At 39.6% G+C, this 24943-nt stretch overlaps 1 protein-coding gene across 1 annotated transcript in view; it reads left to right on the top strand.

Moving 5' to 3' along the window:
- Sf3b1 (splicing factor 3b subunit 1) overlaps positions 1 to 24287 on the top strand; it is a 51166-nt gene extending 26879 nt beyond the window's left edge. The window contains exons 8-25 of the mRNA XM_052749467.1: positions 536 to 748; positions 965 to 1086; positions 3969 to 4166; positions 4253 to 4354; positions 5706 to 5885; positions 7072 to 7158; positions 7257 to 7527; positions 7801 to 7946; positions 8046 to 8192; positions 8351 to 8476; positions 9686 to 9907; positions 10365 to 10547; positions 10646 to 10757; positions 12605 to 12725; positions 13495 to 13626; positions 16357 to 16629; positions 19060 to 19276; positions 20527 to 24287. Coding sequence (XP_052605427.1) covers positions 536 to 748; positions 965 to 1086; positions 3969 to 4166; positions 4253 to 4354; positions 5706 to 5885; positions 7072 to 7158; positions 7257 to 7527; positions 7801 to 7946; positions 8046 to 8192; positions 8351 to 8476; positions 9686 to 9907; positions 10365 to 10547; positions 10646 to 10757; positions 12605 to 12725; positions 13495 to 13626; positions 16357 to 16629; positions 19060 to 19276; positions 20527 to 20685 — 3011 coding nt within the window. The 3' untranslated portion in view covers positions 20686 to 24287. The remainder of the gene's footprint in view (positions 1 to 535; positions 749 to 964; positions 1087 to 3968; positions 4167 to 4252; positions 4355 to 5705; positions 5886 to 7071; positions 7159 to 7256; positions 7528 to 7800; positions 7947 to 8045; positions 8193 to 8350; positions 8477 to 9685; positions 9908 to 10364; positions 10548 to 10645; positions 10758 to 12604; positions 12726 to 13494; positions 13627 to 16356; positions 16630 to 19059; positions 19277 to 20526) is intronic.
- Positions 24288 to 24943: the final 656 nt, after the last annotated feature.

Below are 24943 nucleotides of genomic sequence, written 5' to 3'. Positions count from 1 at the left end.
CTAGTCTTCACCTGGTGATTCTCTTGCCTCAGCCTCCTATGTGCATGTTTAAATATACCAATTTTAAGTACACAATTTAGTGGCTTTGAACATACAGTGTTGCACAATTATGCTATAAGTCATTTCTATATCTTTTTTTCAGTGACCCAAACAGAAACTGCATCCTTTAAACAATGCTTTCTTTTCTTTACCACGTTCTGACTCCTGCTAGCCTATATTTTATATTCTGTCTCAGAAATTTGCCTAAATCTAGTGTTGGATGTCTAGAAAAGTAGCTGGAACATGACTCAAGATAAACAGTGGATGGTTCCACAGAGTGATCATATGGATGAAAACACAAGTTTTTGTTTCTCATTAGTTGCTGTGTGTACCTTTGTAGTCAGTGGAAAGGAAATCCAAAAATACTGAACAAAACTTTTAAGTATATCTTGTTTTTGGAATATCTTCCTTTTGAACTTAATCGTATTGCATGTGGGGGAAGCAGTGTTTGAAAAGTGGTTAATAGTGTGATCTTCCTGACTCTTTGTTTTTGTAGATACTCCTGGGCATGGAAGTGGATGGGCTGAGACTCCTCGAACAGATCGAGGTGGAGACTCTATCGGGGAAACACCAACTCCTGGAGCAAGTAAAAGAAAGTCTCGTTGGGATGAAACACCAGCTAGTCAGATGGGGGGAAGCACTCCTGTTCTGACTCCAGGAAAAACCCCAATCGGCACACCAGCCATGAACATGGCTACCCCCACTCCAGGTAGAAACGCTCATTGGAAATCATTCATTCTTTCTCTTGTAACGGTTGTAATTTTTTTGCTGGTTTTTCTGGGTGCTATTAATGCTAGCTTTTCTGTTAAGAATAAGAATATAAAAGTGTCTTGATTTGCATTCTAATATAAAAACAAACAGGTAAGGACCTATTTAGTGATAAAGTCTTGCACTGTGGATCATTAAAACTTGGCTTTTTTGGTAGGTCACATAATGAGCATGACTCCTGAACAGCTTCAGGCTTGGCGATGGGAGAGAGAAATTGATGAGCGAAACCGCCCACTTTCTGATGAAGAATTAGATGCTATGTTCCCAGAAGGATATAAGGTGCTATTGATGAATATATGATGAATGTGTTGGTATTTAGGATATGAGTTTTAAGCATTTGGTTAAAAAAAAAAAAATCACCTGGCAAATTTGCATAGGCCTCACCCAGATTTACTAATCAGTTCCTTCTTTTTTTTTTTTTTTTATATAGGTACTACTAAGTGCATTTCAGTTGGAAAAGTAATAGAGATGAAATGAGTAACAGGGAGCTTTATTATTTCGCCAGTTGTGATGGTGCCTGTCTTTAATCCTAGTGATTGATGGAAGCCAGAGGCAGATTTCTGAGTTTGAGGCCAGTCTGGTTCAGATAACAAGTTCCAGGCCAGAGAGACCCTGTCTCAAACCGTCCCCCTGAAAAAAATATTTTCTTTTGGGGACTGGAGAAATGGCTCAGCTGTTAAGAGCATGTACTGCTCTTAGAGGAGAGTGGAGTTCAGTTCCCAGCACCCACATCAAAGAGCTCCCAGGCACCTGTGGGTCTCAAGAATCCCGTGCCGTGTGCTGGTCTTCTCAGGCTCTGTACTCAAGTGTACAAGCTTAAATCCAGGCACACAAAAATATTTTAAAAAATACTATTTTATGGGCTGGAGAGATGGCTCAGTGGTTAAGAACACTGGCTGCTCTTCCAAAGGACCCCTGTTCAATTCCCAGCAACCACATGGCAGCTCACAATTGTATCTCCAGCTCCAGGAGTTCTGACACCTTCACACAGATACACACAACATGCAAAACATCACTGCACATAAAATGAAAGTTAATTTAAAAATGTTATTTTATTTTTAATTATGTGTATGAGTATGTGCATGTGAGTTCAGGTGTCTGAGAAGCCATTTTCATTCCTCCACTGGAATTACAGGCGGTTGTGAGTTGCCCAGCGTGGGTTCTGGGTTCTGAACTCTGGTCCTCATGATTTGAGGTGCAAGTGTTGTAGGTTGCTGAACCACTTCTCTAGTACCCGCTATTAAAGAACAGTTCTTACGTTTTGAGATAGTGTCTCACTGTGTAATCATGGCTAGCCTGGAACTTCAGATAGAGACCACGCTGACCTTAACCTCACAGATCTGTCTAAAGGGTACGCCACCACTCCTGGCTCTTCTTAGTTTGTAAGTAAGGAATCTTGAGGACAGACTTCTGGAGGTTCCCAGCCAGTGCTGTGAGGACCTCTGAATTAGTGCAGTGTAGCTTGTTTCCATTTATCAGTTTTGTAGCACTGAGCTCAGCTAACTGGCTGGTTTACTTGCTACCTCAATAAAACTTTGTGTCTCTAAATGACACAAAGAATGCTCTTTCTACTGTAATAAATGGAAATGTCGTTTTTGTTGTATTTTACAACAGGGCCTCACCCTGTAGCTCAGATTATTGAAGTTTGTTTTGAACTATAAAATTTTCCAAGTACCTGTCACTATAGAAGTACTTGTTGGCAAAGAGCTGTTTGTGATTGTAGCTAGAGTCAGAACCAAGACAGTCTTCATCTTTTTTGGTTTTGGTTTTTTGAGACAGGGTTTCTCTGTGTAGCCCTGGCTGTCCTGGAACTCACTTTGTAGACCAGGCTGGCCTCGAACTCACAGAGATCCACCTGGCTCTGCCTCCCAAGTGCTGGGTAAAAGGCGTGTGCCACCACTGCCCGGCTAACCTTAATCTTATAGTGGCCGTTAGAGCCTTTTTGCTGTTGACTGTTGTCAGCAGTGTGCAGGTGTGTGCGCTACCCCATCCCGTTAGGTTTGGGTTAGTTATTGCTGCCGATGAACATGCCACATTCCTCAGTCTAGAGCATTTGCCGAGGAGGACAAGAATTAATCGATAAAACATTAAAAACCAAAGTCGCCTTGTAGCCTCCATGTAATGCTTTGCATGTGGACAATCTAATGTTGATTGTTTAAGTATCTTTCTCAGTTATAGTCCTTAGCTTCCTTAATACCAATAGGAAGGACACTTGTTCTTTTGTGAGTCTAATAAGTAAAATCTTAAAGTACACCTTCAGTGTACAGTGACACCAATGGATTTGACAAATGCTTAGTCAGAGGTCCATGCTGCACATGCCTTAACAAGCAGCAAAAAAATTTAATGAAGTACGTACAGGTGGCATCAGATATGTTTATCAAATCTTCAGTCTCCTTGACATTTTTCAGACACAATATTTGACTATTTGGAGAGGACCTGTGTTAGGCTTATTGTCCTACCGAGGAAAGTGTTATTAGCAACAAAAGTCTCACTGCTTTAAAACCGAATCCTATTGTTTTTAACTCATATTTTTAGATATTCTATGGGTTTTATAATGGGTTTAATTTGGCATTTCTTTCAGAGGGTCTTGGCAAATACTTTAGTTTTACTTTTCTGTATTTGAGTCAGTTTTGTAGAGTTCAGTCTTAAAATACATTTTTATAGTATTTAGGAGTTTATGTGAATTTTCAGTTTATTTCTAAAACATACATGATTTTTGTAATCTATTATATAAAACATATAAGTTTGTTTCCACTTAAATGAATGATTATAAATATTTGCTCTAACAGTGGTACCTTTTGGGAAATCACTGATTTGCAGTTTTTATAATTTTCAAGTTTCATTAATTTACATACTGGCTTTACAACATGTTGATATTTCAAACATGTTAATGTTTGAATGTGGCCAGAATTTTTAGAGTGCTTCATCTGTTTCTTTCTCATTTAATTTCTAATTTGTTAATTAAAATTTAACAAATTAGAAATTATTTTTCATAAATATCTTAACTTTTAACTTTGAACAGTGGGTTATGTTTTCTCCAGGTAAATAAGCTTGCTAGCTAATGAATTGTAAATTCTCTGTAAGTGTAAATGCTACTATGCTGTCCTTCAGTGTGGAAGGCCAAGGCCGTCCTCCTAACGTGTACTGTGACTCTCTCTCAGGTCCTTCCCCCTCCAGCCGGCTATGTGCCTATTCGAACTCCAGCTCGGAAGCTGACAGCAACTCCCACACCTTTGGGCGGTATGACTGGTTTCCACATGCAAACCGAAGATAGAACGATGAAAAGTGTTAATGACCAGCCGTCTGGGAACCTGCCATTTTTAAAGCCTGATGACATTCAGTACTTTGATAAACTATTGGTAAGTGATGCTAGCAGAAATGCAGTGTTGCTCTTGTTTGGGAGTTACAAATCACTGTCTTGATCTACTTTTCAATTTTACTGTAGGTTGATGTTGATGAATCAACACTTAGTCCAGAAGAGCAGAAAGAGAGAAAAATAATGAAGTTGCTTTTAAAAATTAAGAATGGTACACCTCCAATGAGAAAGGTAAGTTCTGTTTTTATTTTATTTTATTTTGGCTTTTAGTCCTGATTGCTGTGGAACTCACTATGTAGACTAGGCTGGCTTGGAACCTCCAGAAATCCACCTGCCTCTGGCTCTCAAATGTTGCAGTTAGTTAAAGGTGTATTCCACCTTTAATGAACAATAAATAATAAAAATATGTGCCACATCTGGCTCCTCGGTCTAGTTTGTTAAATTATTATATCATTATTTTTGTTTGTTTTGAGACAGGTTCTCAAACTGTACCCCAAGCTGTGCTGAAACTCATAGCCCAGGTTGGATTTAGTCTGATAGCAATCCTTTTTGCCTCGCCACCTGAGTGATGGAATTAACAGAATAAGACATGGCACTCTGTTCTGGTTTCTTTTTTGGCTTTTTATATGGTCTCTGATAAGTTGCTTAGCTTCGTCTTAAGCTTGTTCAGGCAAGCCTTGAGCTTTGGATCCTCTTCGGGAGTAGCTGCTTGGCATTAAAGCCTTATGCTCCAGGCGCAGTGAATTTAATTCTTATAATCAAAGGATTTTGTTCTGATAAGGATATGAGAAAATTAAATTCCTTTTGTCCTTGACAGCTTTAAAGTGAATGTTTGGAACTAGAAGTGATTAGTGGAAATTATGTGAGTTTTTCTGTTAACACCGAATGTGGCTTGATTCTGGAAGGCTCTTATGGCTCAACATCTTAAGGCAGATGGTATATACTTGTATGGTTCTATGGCACAACTAAATTATCCTTTAAACATTTATTTATGGGCACACATACATGACGATAACTTGCAGGAATCGGTTGTTTCCTTCTATTATGTGGGTTCTTAGAATTGAACTCAGATGATCATCAGGCTTGGTAGCCAGTACCCTTTACCCTCTGAGGAGTGTTATAAGCCCTATAAATTAATTACCCTTTTTTCTTTTATGCCCATTTATTCATTTATTTAGTATATACATAGTGCGTGGGTGTGTGTACAGGTATGTGGGTAGGTGATACTCCAGAGTAAACAGAGAGGTCAGAGGACAGCTTTGGAAGTTGGGTCTCCTTCCATTGTCTAGATCCCAGGGGTTGTAGTAGGGGTCATTGGGCTTGGTGATAAGCCCCTTTACCTCTTAGCCACCTCACCTGCCACTAAATTACCCTGTTTGAATGAGCTGATGCCATTAAACTTGGGTCATGTGAGTTTAAACATTAAAATAATTTTGACAAAAATGAATTCTTAGATGTAAATTGTCTTACCTAAGTATACATCAAAATGTGATTCAAAAAAATATGATTCCTGATGAAATTTACCCCTTCTGAATGCTTGCTCATAAACGAAAATAAATCTTTTCTTTCTGCTTTTCCCCAGGCTGCTTTACGTCAGATTACTGATAAAGCTCGAGAATTTGGGGCTGGACCTTTGTTTAACCAGATTCTTCCTCTGCTGATGTCTCCTACACTTGAGGATCAAGAGCGTCATTTACTTGTGAAAGTTATTGATAGGATATTGTATAAACTTGATGACTTAGTACGGCCATATGTGCACAAGGTTGGTTGGTTCTCTAAGTAGTGTTTAATGGTCTAATTTTTATTGCTTGAGTTCTATTTTCCACTGTCTGGAATCTGGAAGCTCTTTTTGGGGGAGTGGGGAGGTGGGCATTGTTCATGACAGGGTCTTTCTGTGTAGCCTTGCGTACTAGGCTGGCCTCAGAGATCCACCTGCCTCTGCCTCCTGAGTGCTGGGATTAAAAGCACCACTGCCTGGCCATTTAATATTTTTTCATTTTCAACATAAAAGTCAAGGGTTTATTTTTCCAGTTTGTCCTCATATTTATACAAACTTAGTTCATGTATATGGTGTTTTGCCTGCATCACTTGCATGATTGTTGCCCTTGGAAGCCAGAAGAGGGCATTGGATCCCCTGCAGTTGGAGTTAATAGATGTTCTAAGTTGCCATGTGAGTGCTGGGGATTGACCCTGGGTCCTCAAGAAGAGTGGCTAGTGCCCTCTAACTGACAGGCCATTTCTCCAGCCCCTTTCCTTGTGTTCTTAAATTTTTAAAGTTCAAAATTTTAGTTGATTGTATACAATAGTCTAGAAAAGTTTAACAACGTATAGCATCCTCAGAGTTAATCAGTGTTGAATTAGTCTGTCCTGATCTTTTTGGGGTTTTTGAGAAATGGTCTCACCATGTTATCGAGGCTGGCCTGTGTCTATGTGTGGATGTATGCTAACCCTAGTCCAGGATCTCCTGCCCAGCCAATGGTTTTGCCCACAATTTAGGTGGGGCTTTGCAAGATAATCTCTTATGGGCATTCCCAGAGGCCTATTGCTCAGGTGGTTTTAGATCCTGCCAAATTGACAATTAACATTAATTAGCACAACTACCAGATCTTTTTTCTTCCAGAAGCAAGCATCACATATATAAAAATTAAGATATATGTAAATTTTTTTTGCCATTTTTACTCTTGAGTTATTAACTCATTTTTTCCAGTTGCTTTTATTGACAGATTAGAATGAGAATAGATATTTTATTTTGTATTAGAATAAAGAATCATCTTTATATGACAGTGCTCATATATTTTTTAATGTTAGTTTACATTTAATTTTTACCTATATCTAGGGCTTGATGGTATGGAATTAAAATTCTTTAACCCCACCCCTCGATTAACAAAATTTTTTGATAACTGTAGGTTCATGTGGAAATGTAATTCCTCTTATGGTTTTTTTTTCAGATTCTTGTGGTCATCGAGCCACTGCTGATTGATGAAGATTACTATGCCAGAGTGGAAGGCCGAGAGATTATTTCTAACTTGGCAAAGGTATTCACATTCAGTTCCTAGAAAAGGAAGTCTGCCTTTTGAAGGGTTTGAGGATTGATGGTATTAACCAAAGCTGCTGTTGTGTCTTTTGTCTTTAGGCTGCTGGTCTGGCTACTATGATTTCCACCATGAGACCTGATATAGATAACATGGATGAGTATGTCCGAAACACAACAGCTAGAGCTTTTGCTGTTGTAGCCTCTGCCCTGGGCATTCCTTCTCTATTGCCCTTCTTAAAAGCTGTGTGCAAAAGCAAGAAGTCTTGGCAAGCCAGGCACACTGGTATTAAGATTGTACAACAGATAGCTATTCTTATGGGCTGTGCTATCTTGCCACATCTCAGAAGTTTAGTTGAAATCATTGAACACGGTAAGTGGTGATGTAGCTTATAGATCAGCTGTCCTGAATTTTTGATTACTGATTGGGGGGTGGGGAATAACCGAAAGGGCTTTCCCACACAAATGTGTTCTATTTTGAAGTGGGGTTTGTGATAGTTTCTGTTAACAAACTGCTTTTGCAGAAATTGTATGACTGGAACATGTCTTCCAGTTTGGGGACATGGTTAGAGACATTGATGGTGATCGGGCTAGATTGTGAAAGTGAGGTCTTGGGGCCAACTCACGCCTGTGTTGACTTGTGTAGGTCTTGTGGATGAACAGCAGAAAGTTCGGACCATCAGTGCTTTGGCTATTGCTGCTTTGGCTGAAGCAGCGACTCCTTATGGTATCGAATCGTTTGACTCCGTGCTCAAGCCTCTATGGAAGGGTATCCGCCAACACAGAGGAAAGGTAAGTCCACTCTTAGATTCTAGGTAGTTGCTATTCAGTAAGGCAACCTCAACTTAATTTCCTGACGTGTGTCTGTTCATATATTTTATTTTTAAATAGGGTTTGGCCGCTTTCTTAAAGGCTATTGGGTATCTTATTCCTCTTATGGATGCAGAATATGCCAACTACTATACCAGAGAAGTGATGTTAATCCTTATTCGAGAATTCCAGTCTCCAGATGAAGAAATGAAGAAAATTGTATTGAAGGTAATTAGTTGTTCCAGTTTGTAGGAATATATTTGTGAATGTAGTGTGCATGTTTTGAAGGGTCAAAGAGGTCTTTATAACATTAAAAACAAAAAAAACTATGTTGTTGTTGTGTCAGTGTCATGTGTCTGATTTATTGGTTTTTTTTAACCTTTTAGGTGGTGAAACAGTGTTGTGGAACAGATGGTGTAGAAGCAAACTACATTAAAACAGAAATTCTTCCGCCTTTCTTTAAACACTTCTGGCAACACAGAATGGCTCTGGATAGAAGAAATTACCGACAGGTGACCTTTTATTTATTGTTAAAATTTGAGTCTCTAAAAGCTTTTTGGCGAATTGTCTACTTAGAATGCACATTACATACAATAATTTGCTTTGGCTATCTTAAAATTTATATGTACTTTACTGTGACCGAAGATGAACTTTCTTTTTTGAGATAGGGTTTCACTGTGTAGCCAGGAAATTGCAATGTAAACCTCAAACTCACAGGTCCACCTGCCTTTGCCTTCCAAGTGCTGGGATTAAAGGTGTGCTCTACCACACCTGGCCTCTTTCTTGTCATGTTTTTGGAAAGCATGCATTTAATGTAAAATCCCCATGAAACTAGTGCATTTAAAATTTTTAAATGTTTATTTTTCAAGTGTTTTACCTGTGTGTATATCTGCACCATTTGGTGTGTCTCATGGCTACAGAGACCAGATCATTGATCTCCTGGTATTGGAGTTACAAACAATTGTGAGCCAGATATCTCCTGGTATTGAAGTTACAGATATTTGTGAACCACGTTGTGGGTGTTGGGAAATTGAACTTGGGTTCCCTGGAAGAATAAACCAGTACTCTTTTTTAACTGCTGAGACATTTCTCCAGCCCAGTCCTGTCTCCACCCCCTACCCCCTTGTGTGTACACAAGTGCTTGTGTTTAAATTACACTTAGATTTGGTGTGTGCATGTGCCCCCAGTGCATGCATGTTATGGAGGTAGGAGAGCAGCTGGCTGGAGTTCCCTCTTGGAGGTGGATTGGATCATGAGACTCAAACTCAGGTTGTCAAGTGTGTTGACAAGTGCCTTTTACCTGTTGAACCCTCCCTCCAGCCCTGGTTTTTTTTTTTTTTTTTTTTTCCTTTTTGTGACAAAATCACTTTGTAGTCTAGGCTGGTCTCAAATTCTTGGTCCTTCTGCCTTGGCCTCCCAGCTTACCAGTGCTTAAATGTGAGGCGATGTTTTTGTAAATTGAGGCTTTCTCTAGTTTGCTGGAACTTAAGTATAATTTTACTTAGAATTGTTTTTGTTTTGAAGATAGGATCTCATGTTTCTTAGGCCGGCCTGGACCTTGTGTATATAGCCAGATTGGCATCGAACTTGGAAGATCTGCCTCAGCTTTTTGAGTGCTAGCATTATAGGCAGGAGCTGCTCTCACTTTGAAAGTTTAGTAGCAAGTTTTATTTCCTTAGAAAAGTAATTCATTTCAAAGGGTTTTGTTTTTGTCTTTTTAGTTAGTTGATACCACTGTGGAGTTGGCAAACAAAGTGGGAGCAGCAGAAATTATATCTAGGATTGTGGATGATCTGAAAGATGAAGCTGAGCAGTACAGGAAAATGGTGATGGAGACAATTGAGAAAATTATGGGCAACCTAGGTGCAGCAGACATTGATCATAAACTGGAAGAACAACTGATTGATGGCATTCTTTATGCTTTCCAAGAACAGACTACAGAGGTAATGGCTACTAATCATTTATTTCTGTTTAAATTTTATTTTGTGTGCATGTGTGGGAGAAAACTAGAGGCAGCTTTCAGGGATCAGTTCTCTCTTTCCACCATGTGTTTCCTGGGGGCAGGCTTGGGGGCAACTGTCAGCCAGGCCCATCACAGCTAATTATTGTGCCATGTTGCTGGTGACTTTCATATATGTAGAAAACCGTCCTTATAAAGCAGGTATCCCTTAAAAGTAATTTAGGTTTGACATTTTAAGTACTAATTCTCCTCAGTTTCAACAAATGTTCTTTTACCTTAGGTTTTTGGATTTGATTTAAAAACTAACGGGATGTTGGGTGGTTGGAATAGATGGAATGTTATTTAACAATCAACTTTTCAGTTAAAACTAAATTCTGTATTTTTAGTGATTTTGTGTGTTTGTTTTTAAAAAAGTGTAACTTAGTTTTTTTCTCTTTTAGGATTCAGTAATGTTGAATGGCTTTGGCACAGTAGTTAATGCTCTTGGCAAACGAGTCAAACCGTACTTGCCTCAGATCTGTGGTACTGTTTTGTGGCGTTTAAATAACAAATCAGCAAAAGTTAGGCAACAAGCAGCTGACTTGATTTCCAGAACTGCTGTTGTTATGAAGACTTGTCAAGAGGTAACCTATCTAGTCTACCAGGTTTATATGTATATATTTTTTTACAATCTTGTAGCTTAATGGAGAAAGTAACATTTTAAATGTTTCTTTTGTTACAGGAAAAACTGATGGGGCACTTGGGTGTGGTGCTGTATGAATATTTGGGTGAAGAATACCCTGAAGTATTGGGCAGCATTCTTGGAGCACTGAAGGCCATTGTAAATGTAATAGGTATGTGATGGCCTGATTATGTGAGAATTTGGCTTGTAATTTTTTTTGTATTTTGAAAGCAAAATATAGAGTGGTATTTAGGAGTTTGTTGATTTTTTTTTTTTTTGAGCACTTCAGGGTTGTCAGAGAATGTCACAAAGGTCTTCTTTTCCTATTTTATATTTATATTTTACTTAAAAATGTTAAAGGGGAAATTTAGGACTTACGAAGTATGGAAATGGTTACAGCACAAAATGTATGAGTTGCTGGGAGAGAGGACCTGATAGAACTAGTACATCTGCTAGAAAATGATCTAGTGTCTTCTGTACGGGGGTGGAGCGACCCTGAAGTTGTAATTGAGCTTTAGAAATGGTCTTTGTTTAGTCAGTCTTGTATATGAAAGTGTTTTGACGGGTTGTTAGGATTTTTTGTTTGCAGTGAGTTCAAAGACGACAAGGTAAAGCAGCAACCTAGCCTGTCTTTTAGCCCTAAGTGAAGAAGATAGACCTATCAATCTTGGGTATGGAGGGGGAACTTTTTAGTCTTTTTCAGGAAGTAATGATAAAGCAAACAAAGGCATTCCTGTCTTTAAAATTTCAGTGTAGCTGGGCAGTAATGGCACACAACTTTAATCCCAGCACTTGGGAGGTAGGCAGATCTCTGGAGTTCGAGGTCAGCCTGCTTTATGGCACCAGGATAGCTGGGGAAACCCTGTTTCGGGGGGTGGGGGGACATGTCTCGTATTTAAGCATAGTGTTGGAAGTAACTTCTGTGGGACTGAAGGGGTGGGAAAAGGCCAAGAGTTCCTAATACCTGGCGATGATAACCATTGTTTTCCCTGTTTTAGTAAGGAGTGTTTATGCAGTATAGATCTCTGAATGGTTGCCTTTACATATAATTCACAGTTCAGCCCAGTCTTGTACACTTTAAAGATACTGACCTGCCAACAGTCATTTAACCATGTGGAGGTCTCTGGTTTGTCAGGGTTGTAAACCGTGTTATCTGGGAAACATGAGAAAAGTGACAGAATCAGAGCAAGCAGTTCCAGTTAGAGCAAGAGCTCCTGCTGGCTGCCTTTCCCTCCCCCACTTCATAGGTTTAAATATCATCCAGGCATGCACTGCACTTCAGGAAGACTGGAGATCTGTTTGGTTTTGCAGTTAAGGGGTTTCTGATTTGATTTACATGTCTGCTTTTGCTTATACTGTTGTCTTTGGTCAGAACATAGGCTGTTTCCATATTTAAATGTCAGTGTGCAAATAGCATTTTAAAACTAAATAAAAACTTCCTGTTATTGAGTAACCCTCATTTTTTTTTTTTTGCTTTTTTTTTTTTTTTTTTCTTTTTTTAAGATTTATTTATTTATTATGTATACAGGAGAGGGCACCAGATCTCATTACAGATGGTAGTGAGCCACCATGTGGGTGCTGGGAATTGAACTCAGGACCTCTGGAAGAGCAGCTAGTGCTCTTAACCTCTGAGCCATCTCTCCAGCCCTTTTTTTTGCTTTTTTTGAGACAGGGTTTCTCTTTGTAGCTTTGGAGTCTGTCCTGGATCTCACTTTGTAGACCAGGCTGGCCTCGAACTCACAGAGATCCGCCTGCCTCTGCCTCCCGAGTGCTGGGATTAAAGGCGTGCGCCACCACCGCCCAGTGTAACCCTCATTCTTTAAATCACTGATTTCTTTCATTTCTACATGTAATTAGAAGCTAATGTTTTAAAAAATTCTAAATCTAATTAGAATCTGGGGCTTTTATCCATAGGTAGCTTGTAAGTTTATATTTATGCATTGCATTGCACAGTAAAAGGAAAAATGAACAGAGGTTGCAGTTCATGTTGTAATAGTTCATTTTTTTTCTGTCAAATAGGTATGCATAAGATGACACCACCAATTAAAGATCTCTTGCCTAGACTCACACCCATCTTAAAGAACAGGCATGAAAAAGTACAAGAGAATTGTATCGACCTTGTTGGACGCATTGCTGACAGGTAAGTAGATTACACCAACATTTTTAAGAAGTAGTAACAGTCTCATACTTTGTTCAAGTAGACCGCTTAAACATTCTTATAGGCAGTATTTCTTTTTAGATTAAGCAGATTTGTATTCAGTGAGCAAGTTTTACTTAAAATTGCTTACCTAAGTGCAATATGGTCAGGTTTTCAGTCAAATTTCACTTTGCCTATTAATAAGAATCAGCAGTGTAGTTTTGTTGTTGTTTTTTCGAGACAGGATTTCTCTGTGTGGCTCTGGCTGTCCTGGTACTCGTCCTATAGACCAGGCTGGCCTCGAATTCAGAGATCCACCTGGCTCTGCCTCCTGAGTGCTGGGATTAAAGGCGTGTGCCACCACTGCCCGGCTTAGCAGTGTAGTTTTAAAACTGAGCCAGTTTTTCTTTCTTTTTGTTTAATTTTCTTTTGAGGCAAGGTCTGATTGTGTCTCTGGCTGGCCTGGAACTAACTGTATAGACCAGGTTGGCCTTGAACTTAGATCTGCCTCCTGAGTGCTGGGATTAGAGGCATGCACCACCACTTTTTTAGTTTTCATTTAATATTTAAGGAGAGTTAGTGGTGGTTTCAGAACTGAATATGCACATTTACTTTTTTTTAAACTTTCATTTGAGTAAGGGGTAGAACCCTTGTTTGCCATGTGTGAGGCCCTGGGCTTCCTCCCAGCACAACAAAAACAAAAAATCAAAGCACCTTGATATCACAACAATGGTAACTCATTTAATTTTAATTTTTTTTTTTTTTTAACTAGGGGAGCTGAATATGTGTCTGCAAGAGAGTGGATGAGGATTTGCTTTGAGCTTTTAGAACTCTTAAAAGCTCACAAGAAAGCTATTCGAAGAGCTACTGTCAACACTTTTGGTTACATTGCAAAGGCCATTGGGTGAGTATTTTCACTTTTCTGATAGGTTATAACAAACCATTGTGTTGGAAAATGCTCTCATGTAGACATCTTTTGAGGCATCGAATAGTCTCAATCATTTGAAGAAAAAGTATTTCATTAACCACTGACCTGCCCTTCTCTATTTTAAACTATTTCTTTGAACTCTCAATTGAACTAAAGTAGATAGAATGCTCTAAAGTTTCCCTATTGCAGTGTAGATATTCTTAGAGAGGGATAGGTCCATTTTCAGGGTACGTTCACGTTTTTTGTTGGTCTTTTTTAGGATATTGTTTAATTTTTTTTCTTCTTTTTTGAGACAGGGTCTTTATGTAGTCCTGGTTGTCCTGGAACTCTTTGTAGACCAGGCCGGCCTCAAAGTCAGAGGTCTGCCTCCCCAGTTCTGAGATTAAAGGCACATTAAGAGCCTGTGCCCCATGTCCAGCTAGGATATTGCTTAAACTATTGAGGGATGAGTACTCCACATTCTTAATCTCCATGGTGTCCGATTATGAGCCTCTGTTTTAGTGTCTCTTAACAGTAAAAAGAAGCTTCTTTGGGCTGGAAAGATGGCTCAGCAGTTAAAGCACTGGCTACTGTTAGCGAGGAGCCAGCTTTGATTCCAGCACCCACATGCCTTACAGTCCACGAATGTGACTCCAGTGTCGGGGTCTGCTCATGCATACAAAAATAAACAAATACTTTGAAAAGTTAAAAGCTTTTCTGATAAGGGTTGAGAAATGCACTGATTTATGGGTATAAAGATAAAAACTTAGGGGGCAGTTTATCATTTAACATAATGACAGTTATATCACACCCCTAATCCTCAAGATGTTGTGATGTTTTGAAAGAGTGGGATATAAAGATTGTAAATGCCAGAGGTAGTAGATATCTGCAGCAAAAGAACACTTGTTGGACATGACAGCGTAGTTGCAGACAAGAACTTAGATGAGTTGTAACTGCACATGACCTGCATAAGATCAAGCCAGTCAAAACACTGGCATGGATCGGAGAGGGGTTCATGAAGTCTCTCCCCTGTCTGAAGAGCTATTGGCAATTGATGACTGCTGGGGAGAGTCAGTGATAAGAGATGGGGCCCTGTGAGGCTACACATGCTTCAGCACAGTGTCTCTACCCATAGACAGAACATTAGCATGATGGGGACTTAGTGGATTTAAACTGTTTCTTTAGATTTATTTATTTTATGCCTATATGTATATGCATGTATTTACACATATACGTGCCTGATGCCTGTGGAGGTCTTAAGAGGGTGTTGGATCCCCAAGAACTTAAGGGATGGATGGTTGTGAGCCACCTTGTGAGGGCTGGGAATCAAACCTGGGTCCTCTGGAAGAGCAGCCAGTGTTCTTAACCATTGAGCCATCTCTCCAGCCCTGACTCAGTGGATTTATAAAAGGAGCACATAAGGTTGGGAGGGCCAGTGGGGGAAGGGAGAGACGAGAGAGACCTTAGAAAGACAAGGGGGGTTTGACCAAACTCAAGTTAGGCACGTGTGAAATTCTCGACATCAAGGTTTTTTTCTTTGTATATTAAACTCACTTTAATTTTTTTTTTTTTTTTGTTGTTGTCATTTAAACATTTTATGTATATAAGTGCTTTGCCTGCACATAGGTCTGTATGCCACTTGTATACCTGGTACCCTCAGGTACCACAAGATAGTATTAGATTCATTGGAACTTGGAGTTAGAGAAGGTTGTGAGCTACCATGTGGGTGCTAAGAATCATACCAGGTCCAGCAGCCAGTGCTCTTAACCTGATCTGATCTACCCATCCGGCTCCTCTTTTTATTTGATTTTACCTTTTTATTTTGGAGAATCTCACTGTGTAGTTCTGGCTGGCCTTTTTAACTTAAAGATTAGTCTGTTCCTGTCTTCCAAGTGGTAAGACTAAAGGTGTGGGCCAACATGCAGTATTTATATATAATTCATATCTTAATGCTCACTTTATGATAAACATGGGAAAGGGGTTAATGGGGAAGATGAGGAACAGATTTTATGCTTTTGAGCATGGGAATCCAGGGTTTTGGATATTTTTGTTTTGGATATTCTGTTTGGCTTTGGAGTCCACCATTTAAATTTCTTTATATTTCAAAAGCCCACCCCCACCCCCACCCCTCAGTCTCCTCGGTAGCTTTGCGCCTTTCCTGGAACTCACTTGGTAGCCCAGGCTGGCCTCGAACTCACAGAGATCCTCATGGCTTTGCCTCCCGAGTGCTGGGTTTAAAGGCGTGCGCCACCACCGCCTAGCTTATATTTCAAAAGTTTAAAGAGTAAAAATTATATTTGAAAATGAGTCTACCTGAATTAACATTAAGAAAAATCTAGACAGGCAGGTGGATCTCTGTGAGTTCTAGGCCAGCCTGGTCTACAGAGCTACTTCCAGGACAGCCAGGACTACACAGAGAAACCTTGTCTTGAAAAACCAAAGAAAGAAAAAGAAAAATCTGACAATTTGGAGCCTTTTTAAACTTTCTTTTTAATATTTTTATTTTATTTTTTGAGGTTATAATTATATCATTTTCTCCTTCCCTGTATGAAGCTCATAGGTCAAAAGCCACACTTCTAGTGGTGAGAAAAGTACTACATTTTATCAGAACATTACTAATGTCCAGTGATACTCCATTCCATTCCATTGCAGTTTTTCTTTTCTCTGAGAACAAGTTTAATAATAGTATGATACCTTGCTGATGTATAATTTCTTGTTTCTTTTCAGCCCTCACGATGTACTGGCTACGCTTTTAAACAACCTCAAAGTTCAGGAAAGGCAGAACAGAGTGTGTACTACTGTAGCCATTGCCATTGTTGCGGAGACGTGCTCACCCTTCACAGTACTCCCTGCTTTAATGAATGAATACAGAGTTCCTGAACTCAATGTTCAAAATGGAGTGTTAAAATCGCTCTCCTTCTTGTTTGAGTATATTGGTGAAATGGGAAAAGACTACATCTATGCTGTGACGCCTTTACTTGAGGATGCGTTAATGGATAGGTAAGTGACTAAAACTAAATGTAGAAAGATAATTAACAATATGCTTCATGTTAGACTTTACTAAGATAACTTTTAAATGACCTATTTGTTGTATTGTTAGGGAAGAAACATTACTGTGATGGATTATTTCCCATAATAAGTATAATTTCTTACTTTAATATTTGTTGTAGTGAGTTAGTCTCATTTCATATGTGTTAAGCTAAATACATTTTGAGGCACTTTTTAAAAACAATTGGGGGGGGGGCTGGAGAGATGGCTCAGAGGTTAAGAGTACCGACTGTTCTTCCAGAGGTCCTGAGTTCAATTCCCAGCACCCACATGGTGGCTCACTACCATCTGTAATGAGATCTGGCTCCCTCTTCTCGCCTGCAGGGATACATGCAAACAGAACATTGTATATATAATAAATAAATAAATCTTAAAAAAAAAAATTAGGGGGAATAAAAGATGAACACGAGTTAATCTGTATGGCAGCGAAACCTGTAGTTTTGTTTTTGAGACAGTGTCTCAGGTCACCCAGGGTAGCTGAACATGACCTTAAACTTATTTCCTCACTTCCTCTACCTCCAGAGTGTTGGAACTGTAGACATGTACCACCAGGCTTGCTTGTATGGGGCTTCAGCCATGCTTTGTAAGCCAGTGCTCCACCACCTGAGCCAGAGCATAGTCTTTCCCTGCCAGGCCCCCAGTGCTCAGATGGCAGCTGTTAGTCCAGTGCTGCTTGTGAGTTACTTGGTAAGAGTCCTGCCATTTTACTGTCTAGGTTGAGGTACAGAATTAATTGTACCGGACAAGATTTCTAAGGAAAGCATAGGGAGGTTCAAGTAGTTTCAGTGGCCGTCTGAGTTTTCAGCTGGTTACTTTTATGTACAGCTTAAATTACTCACTAAACTGGCCACGTTGCGCCTCCAACCTCTACTACAGAGGCTGATGCAGGAGGATTGAAAATTCCATGCCAACCTGCACAATATATTAAGACTGCCCTGTCTCAAAACAAAATTGTGAAAATTGGGTAGGGGTGTAGTGTTCCTTTCATGCATGAGGTCCTGGATTCAGTCCTCAGTGTAGCAAAAGTCACTCAGTAACCTTCATAAAAGTCAACTTAAACTAATTAGTGTGGTACCAGAAAGTATAGATGTAATTATGAAGACACATTAGTAATTTCAATTTGTAGAAGCCCACTTTTCCAGGACCAAACAAAATAGCAGTAAATGACCTTGCTTCTCTCTCACATTGCTTCTTCACAAGGCATGCCTGAACATTACAACCATTGAAATGTGTGATTTGAGGTTAAAAGTTGTGTTCTGATTTGGAGGAATTTTGTGAAAAGTAAACATGACTTGTCTCTTCATATATTGATTACAAATAAAACTGATAGTAGAATTGAAAAGTTTGGCAGAACTTTCTGGTTTGGGGGTTGTTTATAAGAAAAACCCTTGAATATTGCACTGCAAATAAATTTGAATTTTATATTCTCAGTTAATATATCAAATTCATTTTAGAACATTCCAGACTTCTGTCAGATGTACATTTTGTAATTTTCATGTATCAATAATTTCTTATGCTTTTACATTCTTTTTTTGTGATCTCAACTCTTAGAAAGTTTTTCTTTTTTTTTTTTTCTTGTTTGTTTTTCAAGACAGTTGCCCTGGTTGTCTTGGAACTCACTTTGTAGATAAGGCTGGCTGTGAATTCAGAGATCTACCTGCCTCTACCTCCTGAGTGTTAGGACTAAAGGTGTGCAGCACCACTGCCCGGCTAAGGTTTTCATGTTTTAGTTGTAGAGTTCACAATATTTGTTGCTTCTATATTTACTTCAAAAATGTGCTTTGGGGATGGATATGCTCAAGATACATTGTATATAATTCTCAAGGAATTAATAAAAATTAAAAAGATGTATTCTTTGTAAGTTGAGGTAGGAGTAACTCAATTGAAAATGACTAAAAGAATACTCAGTTGGAAAACTTATTGAGAACTTCTGCTTTATTGTGGTAAATAAGTCAGATCATAAATAAAAGCAACAGTGTTATAGTTAATATTTAATATATAGTTAATATTCAAAGGGTGACGGTTGTTAATAGATTGGCAAAATGCATGAGCACTATTTTATTTCATGTACTCAGAATAGGTACAGAATGAATAGCACATTGATTGTCATGAACACAAATTCAGGTACTATAAGAGGTGAAAGTTCTTATTTGTGTGGATTTGAAAACCTGATTGGTTTTTCTCCTACGTTTAATTTTTGAATGAAAGATTTGAGAGTAACTTTAATTTTGATTTATATGCTGGTATTGACTTACTATCATGTTTAAGGTTACAGAGTTTAAATGAGATATTGACTGTTAGTCAAATGTAATTTAGTTCCTAATATGCGAATGACTATTTCTCATACAATGAAGACTAACGTAAAGACTTTCCCCGTTACAGGGACCTCGTGCACAGACAGACAGCTAGTGCAGTGGTACAACACATGTCTCTTGGTGTGTATGGGTTTGGCTGTGAAGACTCTCTGAATCACTTACTGAACTATGTATGGCCTAATGTGTTTGAGACATCTCCCCATGTAATCCAGGCAGTTATGGGAGCTCTGGAGGGCCTGAGAGTGGCTATTGGACCATGCAGAATGCTGCAGTATTGCTTACAGGTAGGCTAAATGTGGGGTTTTGTTTGGTTGGTTGGTTTTATACAAGCTCACTTAAAAATCATTTAGTTTATTATGAAGTCAGTCACAACCTAATTGAAGGAGACCCTGCCGAGTGGGGGTTCCCTCCCAGCCCTGATTAGGCACAGACTGCACTCAAACACCTGTTTCCACAGAGAGCCTCTAGTAAGCAGTTCAAGTGGCTGTTTTCTGACTCAGACGAAAAAAGAGGAGCAAATGACCTTGCAGGTGTATCCACTCCCCGCTTTGGTTTTTCAAGACAAGATTTCTCTGTGTAGCCCTGGCTGTCCTGGAACTCACTCTGAAGGCCAGGCTGGCCTAGAACTCAGGGATCCACTTTGCCTCTGCCTCCCGAGTGCTGGGATTAAAGGTGTGCATCACCACCCGGCAGCAGGTGTAATTTTTTGTTACTTTTAAATTTTATTTTATGTGCATTGGTGTTTTGCCTGCACGTATGTCTTGTGTGAGATTGTCAGAAGCCCTGGAACTGGAGTTACAGACAGTTGTGAACTGACATGTGGGCGTTGGGGATTAAACTCGGATCCTCTGGGAGAGCAGCCAGTGCTCTTAACCACTGAGCCATCTCTCCAGCCCAGCGGGTGTAATTTTTAAGAAGAGAAAAGGGAGGTTTGTGTTAGAATGGGCTAGGTTGAGGTGGTCTATTTTGATTGGGCATGTTAATTAGGTGAACCAAAGGGGGGGCTTTTGATTGCTGGACTTGAACACTTTTATAGCTGGACCTTGGAGGTCTGCCTCAGGAGGAGGAAGTGGCCAGATAAGTGAAGAAACTTTGGGGACTAGTTTTAGGAATGGAATGGGGAAGGGCAAGGCCTGTTAGAGCCATGCTCAAGTGGGCTAATATCCTTTACTAATTACCATGGGGGAGACAGTTCTATATTGAAGTAGGAATTAATTTTGTGTTTACTCATTACAATTTTGTGCAGTTTCCAGATTTTTTTTCTTCCCTCTTCAAAGGAAGTACTTGTTTATTTTTTTTGAGACAGGGCCTCACTCTGTAGCTCTGGTTGGTCTGGGACTCACTGTGGACCAGGCTAGCCTTGGACTCCTAGATAGATCAACTACCTGCTTCTACCTCCTGAGTGCTAGGATTAAAGGTGTGTCCCATCACGCCAGCTATAACGAAATATTCCTAATCATGTTCTCACAGTTTGTAGTTGTATTAAAGTTATATTCCTGAAAGTAGAAGTAACTCTACCTTTTAATTATTCTAGGGTCTCTTTCACCCAGCTCGGAAAGTCAGAGATGTGTATTGGAAAATTTACAACTCCATCTACATTGGCTCCCAGGACGCTCTCATAGCACATTACCCAAGAATCTACAATGACGATAAGAACACCTATATTCGATACGAACTTGACTATATCTTGTAATTTTATTGTGTGTCTAATACACAGCTGTTTCACACCTTAAACTTGCTTCGATCTGATGATATAAACTTGTAAACATTGCAGATCAGTGTAGAGCTGGTCATAGGAGGGGGTAGAAATCCAGTAGCATGATTTTTAAATAACTTTTGTTTTTGACGTTAAACAGTAAACGCCAGTAGTGACCAAGGACACAGTGATTACACACACTATACTGGAGGGGTGTCATTTTTTATTCATCTTTATGAAGATTTAGAATTCATTCCTTGTGTTTAAAGGGAATGTTTAATTGAGAAATAAACATTCGTGTACAAAATGCTAATTTGTGTGTGTTTTTGAATATAACTTGTAAAATGCAGAACTTTGGTAAAGTATTGGTTTGTGTAGAATAAGTGGCCTAATTTCAGTTTCTGTCACCTGGTTTATTATGGAACATAGCAGAACACATTATAAAGTGATGGTCTCCTTGTCAAGTCCATTGTTGATGACGAGAAGAGTACCTTTGGGCTGCTCCCCTCAGTGTAGCATAACCATTCCATCACCATAGAAAAGTAGTACTTTGAACTGTCGTGAATATTATTTTGTACTTACATAGCACCTTTCACCTCTTGATTTCTCAAAATGCTTTATGAATGGGCAGAAAGGGTTTATTTTAAGTCATGTCCAACTCTTAATGGGCCTGTGTTTAGGAAGTGGAAAAGCTGTCTATACTTCAAAAGTGTGTTCTTCCCGTTGGGAGTGATGCTAAGAAATGCTAGTATATTAACAGTCTTTGAACTTTTGTGGTAGGCCACTAATCAGTTTATTCAGTAAGCAGCTATTAAATACCTGCCGCATGCTAGCCACTGTCCTTAGGTGCAGGGGCTGCAAAGGTGCATATGACCTAGCTTTTGCCTTTTGAAACCAGTATAATGGAAAAGGGGGCATGCGCCGAGTCCTTATGTACCAGGGTGCTGTGCAATGGTAGAAGCAAAAATGCCTGAATTTGCTTAGTTTGTAGCAATCAGATAATACATGGGTCTAAATGTGCAGCATAAGCCAAAATGCCCCTCCAGTTCTAGAACCAAGCATTAAGGTTCTACTTTAATGTTTTGGGGCAATGAATGAGTCGGTTTTCTTTCATTATTTTATGCTCCAAATTTCTTGTTTTTAAGCCTTTTCTCCCCATCAGTGTTTTGTCTCCCTGTTTGTACTTGTGTGGATTCTAAAGGGAAATAAATTCTGCCGTCGTCAGTGTGACTAGCCTGTGACTCCGCTACTCTCAAACTTCGCGGCGCACTAGGTAGTTTGTGCTCCTCTTAACAAAGGAGTCTCTGGCGGGAGCTTAGAGGAGAAACACCTTCTGCTTTGCTTTTATAAAATTGATACTGAGCATTAAATGTTCCCAGGGAGGACACGGTTCCTTGTTCCTTGTATGTGGTCTGACTTGTTGACAATGTATATCATTGTCTAGTAAAATCAACCGTCAATTTCCAAACCACTTTTTTGTTCTTAGAATTTTTCTAGCCATCCCCTATGCACTTTTAAATATTGCTCTTTTGTATAGTTGATTTCAAATAACCCTTGGTGATTTTTAATCTTGAGAATTAAATACAGTTCTCAAAGTTAAAATTTGATTTTAAACCATTCTTGGGAAAATTTAATGTATTATCAGTTAAAATATTTAACATAGCTTAAGTTTGTTTATCTCCTTGCTATTTATGGAAAATAAGCTTTGCATTAGAAATGCAGATGAGAGGAGACTGCTTACCCCTTGAGTGACATTTTCCTGATGGAGGTCATTTAAGGATGGATAAGGGGGGAAAATGCTAAAGGCTCTGACCTCAAGATTTTGACCAAATAGACCTCCGAGTTTTGGATTGTTTAATGCTCTTGTTAATAAGAAAAGCATTTTGTGATAAACCCTTGTGAAAGATGTTATGTGAAGTTTTAACTCTTCTCAGAGACCTTTAGCACTTGATTTTGATGTTTCTTAAGGCAAAATTTAGGCAGGAAGAATTAATGTTCTTACGGGGAAAGAGGGTGGGTTTTTTTCTGGGCTTTCCCCCATGGGCCATTGCCCTCTGATGGAATTGATTTCTTTGGCTGTTTGATTTTTTTTTTTTTTATATTGTATTTTTAAAATTTGTTGTATGGTGCCCTATGAGCATCACATACCACCAGATAAATAAAATTTATTATATTTAAAGTCTTAGTATACCAGTTCTTAATCTCAGTTGCACTGTGTATGCTCTGTTGTGGTTTACTATTTTAATTAGATAGAGCTCCTTGGGTTGCTGGCCAAACAACTGAAGTTAAATGCTAGGACATGGTTTTCTTCATGAAATTAGGAACTGAGGTGGGCACGGTGACACAGGCCTCTTATCCCAGCACTTGAGGCAGAGGCAGGAGGCTTGCAAGTTTCCCTATCTGGGGGTATATAAGACTGCCAGGAAGCCAACAAAACAAAAATGAAAGTAAGTTGAAAAACAATTGCAGCTCTTATCAGATAAGTAGTCTGGCTCAGGTTTCCAGTGGAATTTACATTTTGTAAGGTTAATTGAAGGGATATGAAGATATAATACAGCAATCCCAGAATTACTCTTTCTGCACTAACATTTTAGGTCACATAAATCCTATGTGTGGGGATGGCCTATAAATGTACCCCCAACTTCCGGCTTAGGTGCCAGGGACATCCCATCTTGTATGTGACCACCAAAAATGCTTCTGGGCATCAACTTTCATCCTTTGTGGAAGTAAAATCTTCCAAGGTTGAGAAACACAGCTAGCTTCAGACTTGGGGGATTTTGAAAGGCTGACTTTAAATTCCTGGTGGTCCTTCCTCTACCTTCCTGGGGCTGGGACCACAGGATCATGCCACTGTGCCTATCTGGCCTCAGACTTTAAGTAGGACTCACGCCTGCTAAAGTATAGGATATGTAGAAAGCATTTTGTTTTAAGCAAAAATGTCTGGAAAGTAACTAGAGGTGATACTTAGCAAATACCTAAGACACCTATTTGGGTAAATGGCCATGTAAGTTCTGTGGAAAGTCAGCTGTGAGAATTTGTTCAGTTTTCTGTCCTCAGAGAATCTGTATGGTACACTTGGGGTCTGGTGCAAGAGTTGAGTGCCATCAGCACCTAAGGAGGCTTGTTGCTCCATTTGGACTGCTGCTGGTCTCTTAAGACCTGAGGTGATAACATGGATACGTTTGGCAGACGTCATAGCAAAGTTAGAACTCTTGAGATCTTAGACTGCATTTACTGTGTACTCGAGCTGCTTAAGTTGCCTTTAAGAGAACAATGTAATTGATCTTCCAATGCCTTGGATATCTCATGTAATCAGCTTTTACAACCCAAGTTAATACATAGCTTTTTAATCTTAAGTTTATGCACTCTTAATGCTTCTGACCCAGAATAATGTATGTGTATGTTGCTGAATGCAGCCAACAAGTTGGAAGCAACCTTATACAACAATGCCTGCCATAAATATTGCAAGCATCCTGTGGATACAGCTTGATAATGTATGTTTGCAGTACAGAGTGTTTCTGGGTCAGATGGATGGGGTCAGTAAAGTTACTTCTTCCCTTGTAAAACTCTTATTAAAGATTTCTGTAAAGTGTCCCTCATTCCTTACCCGTGCGGTGCCTTCTGTGCTATTCAAGAAATGCTGAGGAAAGACCTTTGTTAGCGACAGCAACAAGGACAGAGCACACAGGGAAAGGCACAGAGTTAGACCGAACAGACCGAGCAAAGTAACCACAAACAGAAGACGAAAGGAAAGAAGCAGAGAGTTCAAATTTGGGCACGCTTTTAGTCAAATCCACTCAAGAGGAAGACTTTTTATTCTTTCCCGCAACATTGACACATTTACTCTCAGGTCATCTGTAGTGCATTAACAATACAGACATTGGCATAGGAAGCTGTGGTGGCCTCTGGGACCTCCTTGACCAACAGAGTAACAACTTTACAGTCCACTCTTCCAAAATGATCACTGGGCCTTCAGGGAAGGGGATGTGTGGTGGTTTGAATTACAAATGTCTGTCCCCAGGTGGTGGTAATCTGGGGAAGCTTAGGAGTGGCCTGGTGGGGACGTGTGTCACTGAAGGTGGCTCTGAGGGTTAAGGGCCTGGGCCGTTTCTAGTACGCTCTTGTGGCTTCTTGCTTGGGAGTTTCCTGCCCCTGGCACCATTTTTGCCACGGCTCCCTGCTGTGACTGACTCCTTGGTCACAGCAACAGAAAAGGAACTAATCCAGGGCTGTGATGACAGATGTCCCACTTGGA

The sequence above is a fragment of the Peromyscus californicus genome, unplaced genomic scaffold, assembly GCF_007827085.1.
Source record: "Peromyscus californicus insignis strain IS unplaced genomic scaffold, ASM782708v3 Scaffold_21__1_contigs__length_65335640, whole genome shotgun sequence".
In the NCBI taxonomy this organism is placed as follows: domain Eukaryota; kingdom Metazoa; phylum Chordata; class Mammalia; order Rodentia; family Cricetidae; genus Peromyscus; species Peromyscus californicus.
This window is presented reverse-complemented; position numbering and strand designations above follow the sequence as displayed.